The sequence below is a fragment of the Leopardus geoffroyi genome, chromosome B1 (genome assembly GCF_018350155.1).
Source record: "Leopardus geoffroyi isolate Oge1 chromosome B1, O.geoffroyi_Oge1_pat1.0, whole genome shotgun sequence".
Taxonomy (NCBI): Eukaryota; Metazoa; Chordata; class Mammalia; order Carnivora; family Felidae; genus Leopardus; species Leopardus geoffroyi.
In genome coordinates, this window is record NC_059327.1 from 132,647,679 (window position 1) to 132,663,522 (window position 15,844).

The window sequence follows — 15,844 nt, forward strand, 5'->3', positions numbered from 1 at the left end:
GCTTTTTCTGCATCGATTGCCAGGATCATATGGTTATCTTTTCTTTTATTAATGTGATGTACCACATTGATTGATTTGCGAATATTGAACCAGCCCTGCAGCCCAGGAATGAATCCTACTTGATCATGGTGAATAATTCTTTTTATGTGCTGTTGAATTCGATTTGCTAGTATCTTGTTGAGAATTTTTGCATCCATATTCATCAGGGATATTGGCCTGTAGTTCTCTTTTTGCTGGGTCTCTCTCTGGTTTGGGAATCAAAGTAATACTGGCTTCATAGAATGAGTCTGGAAGTTTTCTTTCCCTTTCTATTTTTTGGAACAGCTTGAGAATAGGTATTATCTCTGCTTTAAATGTCTGGTAGAATTCCCCAGGGAAGCCATCTGGTCCTGGACTCATTTGTTGGGAGATTTTTGATAACTGATTCAATTTCTTCACTGGTTATGGGTCTGTTCAAATCTTCTATTTCTTCCTGTTTGAGTTTTGGAAGTGTGTGGGTGCTTAGGAATTCGTCCATTTCTTCCAGGTTGTCCAGAGCTTAAATGTCCATCAATTGATGAATGGATAAAGAAGTCGTGGTTTATATATACAATGGAATACTACTTGGCAATGAGAAAGAATGAAATCTGGCCATTTGTAGTAACGTGGATGGAACTGGAGAGTGTTATGCTAAGTGAAATAAGTCCTACAGAGAAAGACAGATACCATGTTTTCACTCCTATATGGATCCTGAGAAACTTAACAGAAGACCATGGGGGAGGGAAAGGAGGGGGAAAAAAAGAGAGGGAGGGAGGCAAACCATAAGAGACTCTTAAAAACTGAGAATAAACAGGGTTGATGGAAGATGGGAGGGAGGGCAAAGTGGGTGATGGGCATTGAGGAGGGCACCTGTTGGGATGAGCACTAGGTGTTGTATGGAAAACAATCTGACAATAAATTTCATATTTAAAAAAAAAAAAAAAGAAGAGTCCTGGCTCAACTGGCTGAGCCACCCAGGCGCCCCAAATCGATTTCTTATATAGGCTTCCTGGCTAAAACTTGTCTTTTTAAAAACAGAATCCACACCCAACACAGGGCCTGAACTCACAACCTTAAGATCAAGGGTCGCACACTCCACCAACAGAGCCAGCCAGGTGCCCCATAGCTAAAGATTTCTAGCAATGGGTGAAGAATTAGCAGTAATTCCTAGTGTTGCTTTCAATAACGATTTTTGTTTGTAAATACAAACCAGAAAACAGATGAAAGTACTAATTTCCAAGGGTAGATGCAGTAGGCAAATTTTGGGATAATCTTATACACTCATAAAGCCTGATAACCAAACTTTTTCTCGAATATGCACACTTTCTGGCTTTTCCACACGAACACTGCTGCAGAGAAGTATTTATTACAGGAGTGTGAAGAATACAATTGAACTGTTCATAGTAATATTTTTTTTTCAAAAATCTGCTCCTCTCCCCCTTAGATTCAGTTCCTGAACTTACTGTCCTGGGGCGCAGGCACCTAATTTCTCATAAACTCTTTCAATAGCGACCTACTTGCTCTCTGGGTGAGCAACGGGTGTGAGAGAAAAAAAACCACGGTGTTAGCGTCCCGTGGTGCTTAGGGGCGCGGGACAGACAGTGACCCAATCCAGAGAAGGTACTGATCAGCTTGGGTAGCGTCCTGTGATCACCAGGGCTAACTGCCACTGTCCCTTTGGTACAAGCCCTGGGGAGTTTTGGGTTCAACTCTGCGCTCTCCAGGAGTGTCCTCTCCGTGACCCGGCCCCGCGGGAGGGTGGCGGTCCGATCCAATGTCTAGCTCAGAGCACACGGAACCCGTTCGCGCCCTCCGCTCGGGCGCCGGGCGGTTAGGACAGCCAGGCAGGCGGTGCCACTCCTCCTGCCCGCCTGCGGGCACCTACCCCGAGGGAGCCACCGCCCAGCGCTCTCCCCCGCTGCAGCCCGAAGGTAGCGAGGTGGGGCCCGCGTCCGCGCAGCCTGCGCTCGCCTCTTCGCAATCCCTCCACCTCGCCGGACCCTCTGCCAGCAGTCCCGGACCCGCATCGTGCCTCACGGCAGGCGCCTCTCCAGGCCAGCAGCTGCGCGTGTGAGTGCGCGGCCCACCGCCAGCGCGCCGACACCATCGGTGGGCTGCCTGCGGTCCGAGAGCGCGGAAAGTAGTCCCGCGGGGAGGGGGAGGGGGAGGGGATCTGCCGCGCGCTCCAGCTGTGTCCTGAGTCCTTCCTCGTTACACAACGAGTCGAGAACCCGCAGGAGGGAAGTGGGAGTCCTGGACCGTCCCGCAGAGTTTCGGAGTCACAGGAAGGAAGCAACCTGGAAAGGAGCCGGGGAGATTTTGGAAAAGCTCTTCAGGATTTAGAAAGCGCAGGACAGATGCTTGATGCCATTGTTAGGAGCTGCTTCCCTAGGGTGTGCTGGAAGGTCTGGCTCACTCAGCTCGGCGTTTATATAAATGACTGTTAGTGCTCCTCCTCTGAGCACACGGACCCTGAGATCGAAGCCCTCGGTTCAGCTGAACCACTATTAACCCGAGTGAGTAAATGGCGAAAGCTACTGGGGATGTTGTGTGGCTTGAGTGGTCCGTGGGTATTGCATGTATATTTGGTTGAAAATAGAAAACTGTTCAGTTGAGATGACTAGGTTTTAGTTAGTCCCTCCCACTTTCGTTTGAAAAACGAGTGTGAAATAACCAATTGAGAATTCACATCGGTTTTTCAGAAATCCACGTCTTGGTGCAAACGGATTTTGTGTCTGGTGGTGTGTGTTAAGAGCCGGTGGGTGAAACTCTTGTCTTTCTCCAAATGTACGAAACAAGAGTTGATATAAGATGGATAAAAACTTATTGAACATGGAAGTTACTACAAGGTGGGAGAGAAATTTGTTGATATTAGTATTTTTAAAGGGATTAACCAATATATTTTATGTATTTTTCTTATCTTCAGGGCATAAATTTTTGTCCCTAACTTTAACTTTGGATGGCTGGCTTGTTAAAGAGCTATTGCGTTCCCTTTTGTAATTTTTTTTCTGTGGATAGTTGATTTTTAATGATTGACTTCAAAAAATTAACCAGCTTATTACAATACTTACTAGAAATAGTACTGAAGAAGTTAGAACAATACAGAAAAATTCAAGACCAAAATGTAAATATAGCAGTTAAAAACAAGAACTGTAATGTTGCCTAGTTTTATTTTCTTGCCTAATAGTAAAAATACAAAAGCTCATTCCACTTTTAGAAAAAAATAGATTTGTAGTAACAAATATGTATTGGTTATCTTTGTTTCAAACCCTGAGTATTCAGCAAGATTAGGAAACACATTCTTTTGTATTAAGATGCTATTAAAATACACTTAGAGCCAAAGTCTGTCTCTGCATTTATTTTTATTAAGCTTCCATGAAGCATTTGAGGTGAGCATAAGTATTACAAGTGGAAAATAAAGTACAATCAAGAGTAAAGGGAAGCAGGTTAAAATGGACTTGGACAGATGCTATGCAAATTAAAATTGCCTCCTGGGAGCCACAATAAAAAGGGATGAATAGTCACACAATTCAATGAGGATAAAGGCGGAAACCTACCAGCTCCTTAGAAAAGCTTTTCTTGGCATTTATTTCTGAGGAAAATGTCTTGTGTTACGGAAGATGCAGAGGGGATTGAAGAACAGCAGTGGGAGAGCATCCGTGTGCGCATCCTAGTAGTCCATGCAGTAGTACATTTCCTAGCTGTAGTTGCAATTTACCTTGCCCTAAGTGTTGTGAGAAGCCCTTGTTGGATGCTGAGACCTTATGGTCATACATGCTGCTGTTTGATGGTTTGGGGCTTATTCAGGGATGAGTCTAGACTTTTTAGAGGGATAGATGGACCTAATGTTCTTCAAGTACCCTGTATTTCTATGTCAGGAGTTTTTGATAGAAGTTTGGCAGCAGATACAGGTTATATCAAGAGGGAAGGCTTATTCTGTGCTGCTTACTGGGGTTACAGGATAGGGTTGCGATTTTTTAGTGAAAATTTAAAAAACCGAATGGCTGCCATCTCTATAGGATATAGGATCTGTAGGTCTGCCTACAGAAAGCTAAAGTTTATCCTTTAAAATATCCATTCTCGGGGCGCCTGGGTGGCTCAGTCGGTTAAGCGTCCGACTTTGGCTCAGGTCATGATCTCGTGGTCCGTGAGTTCGAGCCCCGCATCGGGCTCTGTGCTGACTGCTTAGAGCCTGGAGCCTGTTTCCGATTCTGTGTCTCCCTCTCTCTCTGCCCCTCCCCTGTTCATGCTCTGTCTCTCTCTGTCTCAAAAATAAATAAACATTAAAACACACACACACACACACACACACACAATATCCATTCTCCGTTCACACTAGGTTGTGAACCAGTAATGATAAATTGTCTTGGTGGTTTGAGCCTGATTTCCCACCCCCCCCCCCCCTGCAACACAGCTTTATGAGAAATAATTCACATATCCTACACAGTTCACCTATTTAAAGTGCACAGTGTGTGGAATCATTTTCATCATCCCCTCCCCCAGAAACCCATTAGCAGTTACTCCCCCTTCTCATGATACCCCCCAGCATAGTTTTTTTTTTTTTTGTTTTTTGAAGCAAGATATTCTGTTTCACTGAGTGACTGTTACAAAGTGGCTATCTACCAGGTCACGATCTCGTGGTCCGTGAGTTCGAGCCCCGCGTCGGGCTCTGGGCTGATGGCTCAGAGCCTGGAGCCTGTTTCTGATTCTGTGTCTCCCTCTCTCTCTGCCCCTCCCCCGTTCATGCTCTGTCTCTCTCTGTCCCAAAGATAAATAAACGTTGAAAAAAAAAAAATTAAAAAAAAAAAAAAACAAAGTGGCTATCTATTTTTTGAGCCACACAGTTAGCTTATTTATAGAGATAAATAAAATACCCATTCAGAGAATCATAACATTGAAAGTTAGTAGCACACTGGTTGTTGAAACCCAAGGTGAGTAGATGTGAGTAAAGCAAACGTACTGATTTCAATGAAGAAGTTTTGATTTTGACAGAAGGGTACAGTCAAATCTTGGCAGTGTCTGACACCCCACTGAACAAAGTTTCTTACACTTTTGCTGATCACTAGCCCAATCTCTTTGGGTTTGCAACCAGAAAAAAATTTTACACTTTAGACAAGAGCTGGCTGGAAATCAGTACTTAGGGCCAGGTAGCATTAGGTAACTCTGTCATTTCTCTGGTATTAAGTTCTTAGAGTTATCTGGAAAGGCAAAACCAGAAGCCTCTAGAAAGTAATAAGCCTATGATCTCCTTCTGGGGCCATTTGAGTGGAGTGTCTTACAAGGTAAGAAGAAAAACTCTCTGACAGGTACCCAAAGTTTGGATACTTTCACACAGGAGGTCCTGCCCTATCTGCTTCCTGACCTGCACAGCCCAACCCTGGCTCCACGCTGACTATATCCTAGGACAGGGGAGAGAAGGGATAGAAAAGTTGGAGGGACAAAAGAATACTTAGAAAGGGAGAAGAAAACACTTCATTTTGCTCCTTTTATTCAACCATCCTGTATTAGTTTGGAATGCCTTAAGACAAGATCATTAGGTCTTCTGGATAAAAGGAAGTGGCCATTAATGGGTGGTTGAGTGCTTTCTCTGTGCAGGTGTTTTTATATTCGTTCTCATTTGATGCTCAGGCTAAACCTTCCAGGGAGTATTTCAATCCCATATTTATAGAGGAGGAAGCTGAGAGTTCACTGGGTTAGTCATAGTAGGGACAAAAAGACCATAATGAACTTTACTAAAGTTTAGCATGCCTGCCTTCTGTCTCCCTTTCTTTTTGTTTCCCTCCTTTTCTTTCTTTTCTTTTCATTTCTTTTTTCTTCTCCTTTTATCTTTCTTTTCTTTTTCTCTTTCTTCCTTTCTTTCTTTCTTTCTTTCTTTCTTTCTTTCTTTCTTTCTTTCTTTCTTTCTCCTCTCTCTGTCTCACCTGGTAATTTGTTTCACAGTTTACTTACATGTTTACAGAGCAGCTCACCGTAAGTCATGTGGGGGCATAAATTGTTAAGGAGTAGGGAGGCCGGATCTAATTAGGGTCTGATAAATGTCATTCCTTAATTTTCTACCTTTGATGAAAGCACTTCATCTCTCTGGACCACAGTTTCTTCATGGGACCAGAGAACATGTGGATTGGGATGGGAGGGATCTATATTTTATTTAAGGAGTCTAGAAGTGGAATGTGGGGTCAGCTGACATTGCCAGAGTGGTAGTGCAGAGTATCAGGCATCCTGAGGACATTTCATATTCCTATGTGGCCCATCACTGGGAATGCTAAAGGTATTCCCATTATTATCCTATTATTTTTAAATAATGTTCAAGCTATGTTTTACAACATAAGTGTCCTGCCAGTGGAATCATTACTCAGTAAAAGTCTAAAGACCTAGTATCTGGTACGTCAATACTAGCTCATAGCCTCTTATAAAAAAAATTTTTTTAAGTTTATTTATTTTGAGAGAGAGAGGGAGAAAGAGAGAATCCCAAGCTGGCTCTGCACTGTCAGCACAGAGCCTGACACGGGGCTCAAACTCACAGCTGTGATATCATGACCTGAGCCGTAACCAAGAGCCAAACCAAGTTAAGTTTGACACTTAACCTACTGAGCCACGTAGTCACCCCAGCATAGCTTCTTCTGTAAAACGGGAATAACTGCCCAATTTGTGAGGGTCAAATGATCCTTATAAAGCTTACTATTATTTGGAAACTGTTAAACACTGTCTATATCTGTCTCTCTTTCTATATAAACAATATCTTCAAGATGCAATTTCAGTATGCAATCAATATAAACTTACTGAGATATTTTACGTTCTTTTTGTCATATTAAATCTTTGAAATCTGGTGGGTATCCTACATGTACAGCACATCTCAATTCTGACTATGCACATTTCAAGTATTTAGTAGCCACATGTGGCTAGTGGCTGCCATATTGGGTAGCACAAGTCTGCAGCGTTAATTAATACATTGGTAGAAGCTGGTTTGGGTGATGTCTTTTCTATTCTGAAAATATTGCTTTTAGTAACTAATAACTTGTTCCTAATACCTACCTGTTACTAATAAAAACAGAAGGAATAAAACTGCAGGAAATGCAAGAATCCAGGAAATAATACTTGTCCATTATGTTAGTGCATACGTACTCTGTGCAAGGAAGTCTAGAGACTGGAGTCTTGGTTCTGCAAACCTACCACCTGACTTTGATTTATAACCTTTCTGATCCCTTTATCCTGTTCCATCATATGGGGATACTGTATGTCTTCCCAGTGTACCTCATAATAGTTACCTCAAATAAAACGTGTACTTCAGAAATCATAAAGCAGTAGGCTAATTATAGTTAAAAATCTAATGATATCAATTCACTCATACCTAAATCTAATAGTACTATTGATATCATGCCAAATCACTCACCACTTCCATATCAAATCTAAGTTAGGAGTAGAATCCATTTGACACACGCAGCATTGATTTATGCGGATATTACCAGCAACCTAGGGCCAGTTGACCCACTCCAGTTGCTACAGTATAGATCTGGTCTTGCTACTTAGCTGTTCCCTGGAGCTACGGACCACTCATTGTGTTCTGACCTCAGATGTAGATACATATCTCTCCACCCCACCCCACCCCCAGGGAGATATATTCCTTCTTACCTGGTAGAATGCTACCCTATCCCAGAGGCAAATTGAAGTGGTTTGAATTTTTCCACAAAAGGCAAATTGCTATGCTTCTCTCCCTCCACAATTTCCACCTAAATAAGGAAGAGGCACAAATCACTTCTGGAGAATAGTTTAGAAAAGGTAAGTTTCCTGCTCTTACTTCCCTTCTCAGTGCGATAGAGATAGCCCTTAAAGCTTGGTTTTTAGGTGGATCTTATTACTTTCATATCATGAATTTCAGCTAATCATAATTATGACAGGGTAACAAGAAAAAGATGTTATTGATGTGTTATCCTTTATAAAACAATGCTTTTGAGAATGCATTGAAAAGCTGTGATTGGGTTTGCATAGCTCTTGATGAGGTTTTCAAGAACAAAGATGGCCTTTTAAGCCTGACATCATGCTTCCATTATAAACATTGAAAAAATTGGGGGTTATTTCATTATTGATTTTAATTTGTTGTTTTGAAATAATTTTTAGGCTTACTGAAAAGTTGCAAAAAAAATATGGCACAGAGAGTTTCTGTAACATCTTGTATAACTATAGTAAAATTGTCAAAACTGATAGATTAACATTGGGACAATACTGTAATACTGTTAACCAAACTATAGACTTATTTGGATTTCACTGGCTTTTCATTATCCTTTTTCCATTCAGGATCCAGCTCCAGGAACTTGTGAAGAGTACTGGTCAGATATTTTATAGAATGCTCCTCAGTTAGTACTTGATGTTTTCTCATGATTAGATTGAGGTTATGCATTTTGGGGAAAAAAATACCAGAAGGAATCTCAGTACATTTTGTCAGAGGTACATGACATCTTATTGCTGACGTAAACCTTGGTTAAGGTGCTGTTCGCCAGGTCCCCAGTGGAAAGTTATTTTTCTCTTTGTAATTATTAGGTATCTTGGGAGAGAAACCTGGACTATGCAAATACCCAGTTTCTCCTTAGACTTAAATTTGGACTATGCAAATATCTCCTTTCTCTTTAAACTTTGTTCACTAATTTTAACATCCATTGGTGGAACTTGATGTACATTGTACTATGTTGTTCTAATAGTGATTTAAAATTTTTTTCTCCTTCTAAGTTTACTAATTCTTCTTACCCATTTAGTTACTCAACTATTTGTATCAGTAAAAATTCATGGATATTTGTTATTTTATGGGTTATAATTCAATATTGTCATTATTTAATTTGCTGCTCAACCTGTTCCAGCCTTGGCCACTAGAACTTTCTTTCAGGTTGGCCTATGTGCCCTTTTGACATACCACCATTCCCCCTGCCTCCTTGCCCCAACTTTAAAGCTTTATCCTTACTTTTTTTTTTTTTTTAAATGTTTATTTGTTTTTGAGAGAGAGAGAGAGAGGAAGAGAAGGGAAGAGAAGGGGCAGAGAGAGAGGGAGACAGAAGATCTGAAGTGGGCTCCAAACTGACAGCAGAGAGCCCAATGTGGGGCTCGAACTCACAAACCGCAAGATCATGCCCTGAACTGAAGTCAGACGCTTAACTGACTGAGTCACCCAGGCACCCCATCCTTACTTTCTGATACTACAGAATGCTGCAGGCTCAATTTGTATTTTCCATGTCTCAACCCTGGAATCAACCATTTCTCCGAGACATGGGTTCCTTTTTTGGAGAATGTTATTAGAAACCACCATCTGGGCACTAGCTATGTTATTGGGGTCACTCTGGGCTTTTTAAGTTTAATAGATTTGTGACCTAGAAGTGCATGTTTACAAAAAGAATAATACCTTCAACTTCAAACATTATAGAAGACCTCACTGTAGTTGCCAGCTTGGGTTTAGTCTCATGGGAAGTACATACAATTTTTAGGGTTCAGAGTTTTTTAAAAGTTCCCAGTTTTTCTCAAATGATGACCTGTAAGTGCTTAGAAAACAAACACAGTGAACATGTGAACTTTGATTTATTAGGCTCTGGTAAGAAAGCAGGATTTTTGTTTGTTTATTTTGTTTGTTTTGTTTTTTTAGCTCTGTAGCTTAAAGATATGCATAGGTCATATCTTTGTGATGTGCAAATGTCTTTAAAGAAATTATGAAGAGAGTAGAGGGTTAACTTTCAGTGGGATCAGAGGGAGTCCTAGGGGTGTTGTCCTGTGATAAGTAGAGGCAGTGCGCCAGAAAGATAGGAGATGGATAAAAGACGAGAAAGATAGGTGGATGTGAAGACAATGCCAGTGTTGGGAGCATGCAGGACTAAGATAGTAGGAAGGACAAGATCATTAGGGGAGAGAAGGTCAAGGGGCTAAAAATTCACTGTAGCTGCCAAGATCCTAAACTTTACAATAGTGTATGACAGGGTCAATGCATAAATGCCTCTTGGAAAACAGTTTATATTTGGATGCTCAGTCAAATGTGGGTCTGTAGCGTTTTGTTAAAAAATAAAAGAATAATACATTATTGCATGATGAAGACCCCAAGACACTGGGGGTGGGGGGTTGTCATCCACAAGTCTTATTTATGGTTCTCAGGTTTTTTTTAAAGATTTTATTTTTAAATAATCTCTATACCCAATGTGGGGCTCAAACCCATAACTCCGAGATCCAGAGTCCTGTGCTCTACCAGCTGACCCAGCCAGGTGCTCCTGGCTCTGTTTTTAACCAAATGTAGCTATCTCTCTCTCAGATATCTCACAGGCATCTAAAATTTAACTGCATTGGAACAGAGTCTTTGAGGTTTTTTTTAATTTTTTTTTTTTTTTATTTCTTAATATTTATTTATTTTTGAGAGAGAGAGACAGAGTGTGAGTGGCGGAGGGGCAGAGAGAGAGGGAGACACAGAATCTGAAGCAGGCTCCAGGCTGTGAGCGGCCAGCACGGAGCCTGATGTGGGGCTCACACCCACAAACCACGAGATCATGACCTGAGCCCAAGTTGGACACTTAACTGACTGAGCCACCCAGGAGCCCCGAGTCTTTGAGTTTTTGATGTCCCCTCTGTCATTACCCAGCTCATCTCCTTGTCCAAGTATGTTTTACCTAGTTTCTGCACTAGCCACCTAATGGCCCTTGCTGCTGCATTTGCCACACAGTGCTGCCAGAGTGGTCATTTAAAAACATAGTTAAGATCTGTAGTCCTGCTTCTAAGGCCTCAGTGGGGTCTAATTGGTTGTACAGACCTTCCATGATGGGGTCTCTTCCTCTCTGGCTGATCTTGTCCTTCATGCCATGTTTCCCAGATCACTCTGCTGTGATGCTGTGGGGGCCTAGAGTGCCAGACTGGGATTGTTTCCTTGTCCTGAAGACTTCAGCGATCTGATTCTAACTCTGTTACTGAGTAGCCTTTGGACCTGAATATAGTGTCAACATTGGATGGTTCAAAGTGGATGTGTCAAATCAGATAACATTAAAATCCATTGATTGATACTTTAGAAATGCAAGGGATAATTTATGGAAGTTAAAATTCAGATTTTAAGTTCCCTTTCTAACAGTGCTCAATACTCTGCTAGCTTCTGCTTTCTGTCCATTCATAAGTTTTGTAATGATCACCTGACAGTGACTTGAGACTCCTAACTCCTTGTCAGGATTTAATCTCTTGGCATTATAGTAAATGTTTGCAGGAGGTATGTGCTTAGATAGCATGTCCTTATGCCTATGAGGCAGAGTTGAAAACTCTCCATTTACTAGTATTATCCCTAGGAAAAAATGTAAGAGGACGGCACTGAATTCTTGACCTGAGGCTACTCTGGCTTCTCCCAGCATGAGCAATAGTTATGACTGTGGACAGGTGTCTGGCTGAGAACTTTAGAATTAACTTGTGTGCTTTTCTTATCTATGTGCAGTTTCCATTGTGCTATGCATTCCGCTTATAGTAGACTATCAGATTATGAGTGTAGTGAAGAGTAAAATAGAGAAGAATGGTATTTTAAATGCAGGTTATCATTCTTATAATAGATATGCCAGCATCTATGGCAGGAGACTGTTTAAACTTTTTAAAAAAGTAAAAATGTGGCTTCACTAGTTGGAAAACCGTAAGAAGAGTGTAAAGATGACATAGGTAAACCGCCAGAAAAGGGACAGCTGAAAAGTGGAAAAGAATCTCATTAAAGCCCCTGTGTGAAAGAGCTTTTCTACCTGGCTAAGGGACATAAACAAGCCAGATAACAGAGTAGGCTGGGTTCAGGTGAATTTTTAAGCCATTTGGATACTTCTTTTATTTTTATTATATTGTTATACCCATTATCAACAGTGTATTTATAATTCAATTCATATTTTGTGTATCTGGTTGTAAATTTTATATCATCTAATTTCACACTTAATATAAATCCATTTGATTTGAATATGGTGATGTGTGTGTATGTGCTGTGTGCACACTTTAGTTCTATGGGCCTTGGGAAACTGACTTTACAAATATCATATATAGACATAAATGTGTAAGGCTTATTTTTTTGCACAGTAATATATACATGCCTCTTGTTTATTAAATCACTGGTTTCAATGTTACGTTAAGGTATTTGCAGACGAATTTCAGAACAGAATTAAAATATTGTTAAAATTGCAGCTTAATAAATGTTTTTGCAGTGGGTCTAGGACACAGAAAGGGATAAGAACCCAATTAGGACCAGCAGATGCTCTGGAAGAAAGGAAGCAGCAGCAAGTTGGGAAGATGATTTTTGTGATAAGGAAATCTAGAGGTGATTTAGGTTGTTTTTTGTATATAAAAGAAGATAAGGCTAATTCACTGGTAGCAACACATATGCTCAGAAAGCTTCTGAACATAGGGAAATATTAATGTTTACTTGGAAGCAGTTTCTTTTGGTGACCCATCTAAACTCAGTATATGATATTAACTGGAGACCCAGCACTTTGAAGTTAATATGGTACTGAGGTTGTTGTATTTTCTTTATTTTATGATCATTACTATATATTTTTTGTTTCATCTTGGAGTAATGCATTGTTCCAAATGGTGTTAGAAATAAAGTTTGTTGTTTTGTGTGTGTGTGTGTGATGTGCTTGAGCTGGATGGTATGCCTAGGTTATACCTGTCTAATCTCTTGATTTGTGACTCAGGAGAATTTCTGAAGCCAAGCCGTCTCTCTGAGGAAGATTGTTGGAATCCTAATGAGGAACTGAGCAGCTTCTAGACAGTGTGAATCACAAACTTAATCCTATCACAATGAAGGCGCTCTGTATGCACACCCTTCTAAAATGTGATTGTATTGATAAGTTTTAACCATCTGCCTTGTATGGGCATAGATGATCTTTCTTGGGCACTTTAGTTCCAGTTGGTGCCTTTTATTAGTAGAAAAATCTCAAAAGATCTCTTACAAATTTCCATCTTGAGCCAATGTCCTATTTAGATTTGGTATGTTATTTGATTGTCTTAATGAGTCTTAGGAAAGGATTAGCGGCTTCCTCAGTGCTAAACATTAAATGAGGACGACTGTAGAAGTGATTGCTGGCATTAGAACTGGCATATTTTGGCTTCTGAAGACATGGGGAGATAGCTTAAGAAGTTTATAAAGTCAAGATGTAAAGTTTATAGATTACTTGTACCTTATACCTTTGCTTTCACTGCTTTAAGAGAATAGGATTTTGGCTAATTATTACCATTCATTGTGTTCATAGATTAAAACTAAGCTATTTACCTTTAATTTCCTGAGTGTCAGTCTTTAGGTGTTTTCCTACTTTACCAGTTACCAAAATTGAATGGAGTGTTATAAATGTGATGACAGTAGAGCAGATTCTGGGTGCAGAAACAATTACTCAGCTATTCCTTTGTGTTTTAGCTGCTTTACTATGATATGCCCAGGTTGGTTTTCTTTTATTTATCCTGCTTTGATGTTCCTCGAGCTTCTTCAGTTTGTGGCTTGAGAACCTCATCAGTTTTAGAAAATACATGGTTAGTATTTCTTAAAATGTTGATTCTACTACAGTTTTTCCACTTTGAGGTCTCTAGTTACATGTATGCCAGACCTTTTTCATCATATACCATATATTTCTTAGACTCTTTTGTGTAGGTTTCATCTTTTTCAGTCTGGAGGACCCCCCCACACACACACACCATATTGATAATTTTCATCCATGTTTCAAACTAGATGTTTGCTGCATATGAGTCTACCAATTCCACTAATTCTCTTTTCTAATCTGTGTCTAAACTGTTATTAAACTCATCTATTAATTTTTTTGTTTTTCGATATAGATTCTGGTTCTTTGGTGATAATATCTTTTTATTCATTTTCTTAAACATATTACTCAGTTATTTTAATGTCACCATCTGATGATTCTAGTCTGCATTACCTGTGGGTCTATTTCTATTTTCTTGTTGTTAGAACATTAGGTTCTGTTTACTGGCATGTCTGGTAATTTTTTATTGAAAATTTGGATGATGATGTCTTTCAGAGCGGATTTAACTTTCTCCTTGCAGACAAATCAAGTATGAATGGATCAGGAGAAGTTGGTCTATTTCTGGGTTGCCTGTATTCCTGCGGCATAGCCTTCCTGGGACCTGAAAAGCTTGGGGATTCCAGCTGATAACTTGCAACTCCAAAGTTTACCTTCTTAGCCCTGGGAGCTATTAATACAAAATGAACAAACCTTTTTAAAAATTTCAGAGAGTCTTCATTTGGCTTTGGAATCAGGGTAATGCTGGCCTCATAGAATGAGTTTGGAAGTTTTCCTCCATTTATATTTTTTGGACTAGTTTGAGAAGAATAGGTATTGATTCTTTTTTAAATGCTTGGTAGAATTCCTCTGTGAAGTCATCTGACCCTGGACTTTTGTTTGTTAGAAGATTTTTGATTACTGATACAATTTCTGTGCTGGTTATCGGTCTGTTCAAATATTTCTATTTCTTCCTGTTTCAGTTTTGATAGTTTATATGTTTCTAGGAATTTACCCATTTCTTCCAGATTGCCCAATTTGTTGGCATATAATTTTTATAATATTTTCTTATAATTGTTTGTATTTCTGTGGTATTGGTTGTGATTTCTCTCTCATTCATGATTTTATTTATTTGGATCATTTCTCTTCTTTTTGATATGCGTTTATCAATTTTATTAGTTTTTTCAAAGAATCAGCTCCTGGTTTCATTGAACTGTTCTACTGTTTTTTGTTTGTTCGTTTTTGGTTTCTAAATATCACTTATGCTCTAATCTTTATTTTTTCCCTTATTCTGCTGGTTTTGGGCTTCATTTGTTGTTCTTTTCTAGCTTTAGATGTAAGGTCAGGTTGTTTGAGATTTTTCTTACTTTGTGAGGTAGGCTTGTATTGCTATGTACTTCCCTCTAATGACCTCCTTTGCTGCATTCCAAAAGTTTTGGACCATTGTGTTTTCATTTTCATTTGTTTCCATGCATTTTAAAAAAATTTCTTCTTTAATTTCCTGGCTAACCCATTCATTATTTAGTAGGATGTTGTTAACCTGTATGTGTTTGTGGTCTTTCCAAAATTTTTCACGTGGTTGACTTCAAGTTTCATGGCGTTATGGTTAGAAAATATCTATGGTATGATCTCAATCTTTTTGTTGAGGCCTGATTTGGAAGTTAATATATGATCTATTCTGGAGAATGTCCCATGCGCTTTTGAAAAGAATGTGTATTCTGCTGCTTTAGGAGGGAATGTTCTAAATATATCTGTTAAGTCCATCTGGTCTGGTGTGTCATTCAAAGCCATTGTTTCCTTGTTGATTTTCTGCTTAGATGATCCATTGCTGTAAGTCGGGTGTGAAAGTCCCCTACTATTATTGTATTATAATCAGTGAATTCCTTTATGTTTGTTATTAATTGTTTTATATATTTGGGTTCTTTCAAGATGGGGGCATAAATATTTATCATTGTTAGATTTTCTTGGATTGTCCCCTTTATTATGATATAATGCCCTTTTTCATCTCTCGTGACAGTCTTTAGTTTAAAATCTAATTTGTCCACTAAAAGAGAGAACTACAGGCCAATATCCCTGATTAACATGGATGCAAAAATTCTCAACAAAATACTAGCAAATTGAATCTGACAGTACATTAAAAGAATCATTCACCACAATCAAGTGGGATTTATTCCTGGGTTGCAAAGGTGGTTCAATTTTTGCAAATAAATCACTGGATACACCACATTAATAAAAGAAAGGATAAGAACCATATGATCCTCTCAAATGATGCAGAAAAGGCATCTGATACAGTACAGCATCCATTCTTGATAAAAACCCTCAGCAAAGTAGGGATAGAGGGAACATACCTCAAC

At 39.5% G+C, this 15,844-nt stretch overlaps 1 protein-coding gene across 4 annotated transcripts in view; it reads left to right on the forward strand.

The window, feature by feature from the left end:
• ABCG2 (ATP binding cassette subfamily G member 2 (Junior blood group)) overlaps window positions 1–15,844 on the forward strand; it is a 132,955-nt gene that overhangs the window by 64,151 nt on the left and 52,960 nt on the right. The window contains exon 1 of one of the 4 annotated variants that reach the window (XM_045473316.1): window positions 1,677–2,088. The exons of 1 other annotated variant lie outside the window; for it this stretch is intronic. In XM_045473316.1, the coding sequence (XP_045329272.1) occupies window positions 1,793–2,088 (296 nt within the window). In that variant the 5' untranslated portion in view covers window positions 1,677–1,792. Of the gene's footprint in view, window positions 1–1,676; window positions 2,142–15,844 lie in introns of those variants that run through there. 2 more of the 4 variants (XM_045473322.1, XM_045473321.1) reach the window with 2 other exon arrangements.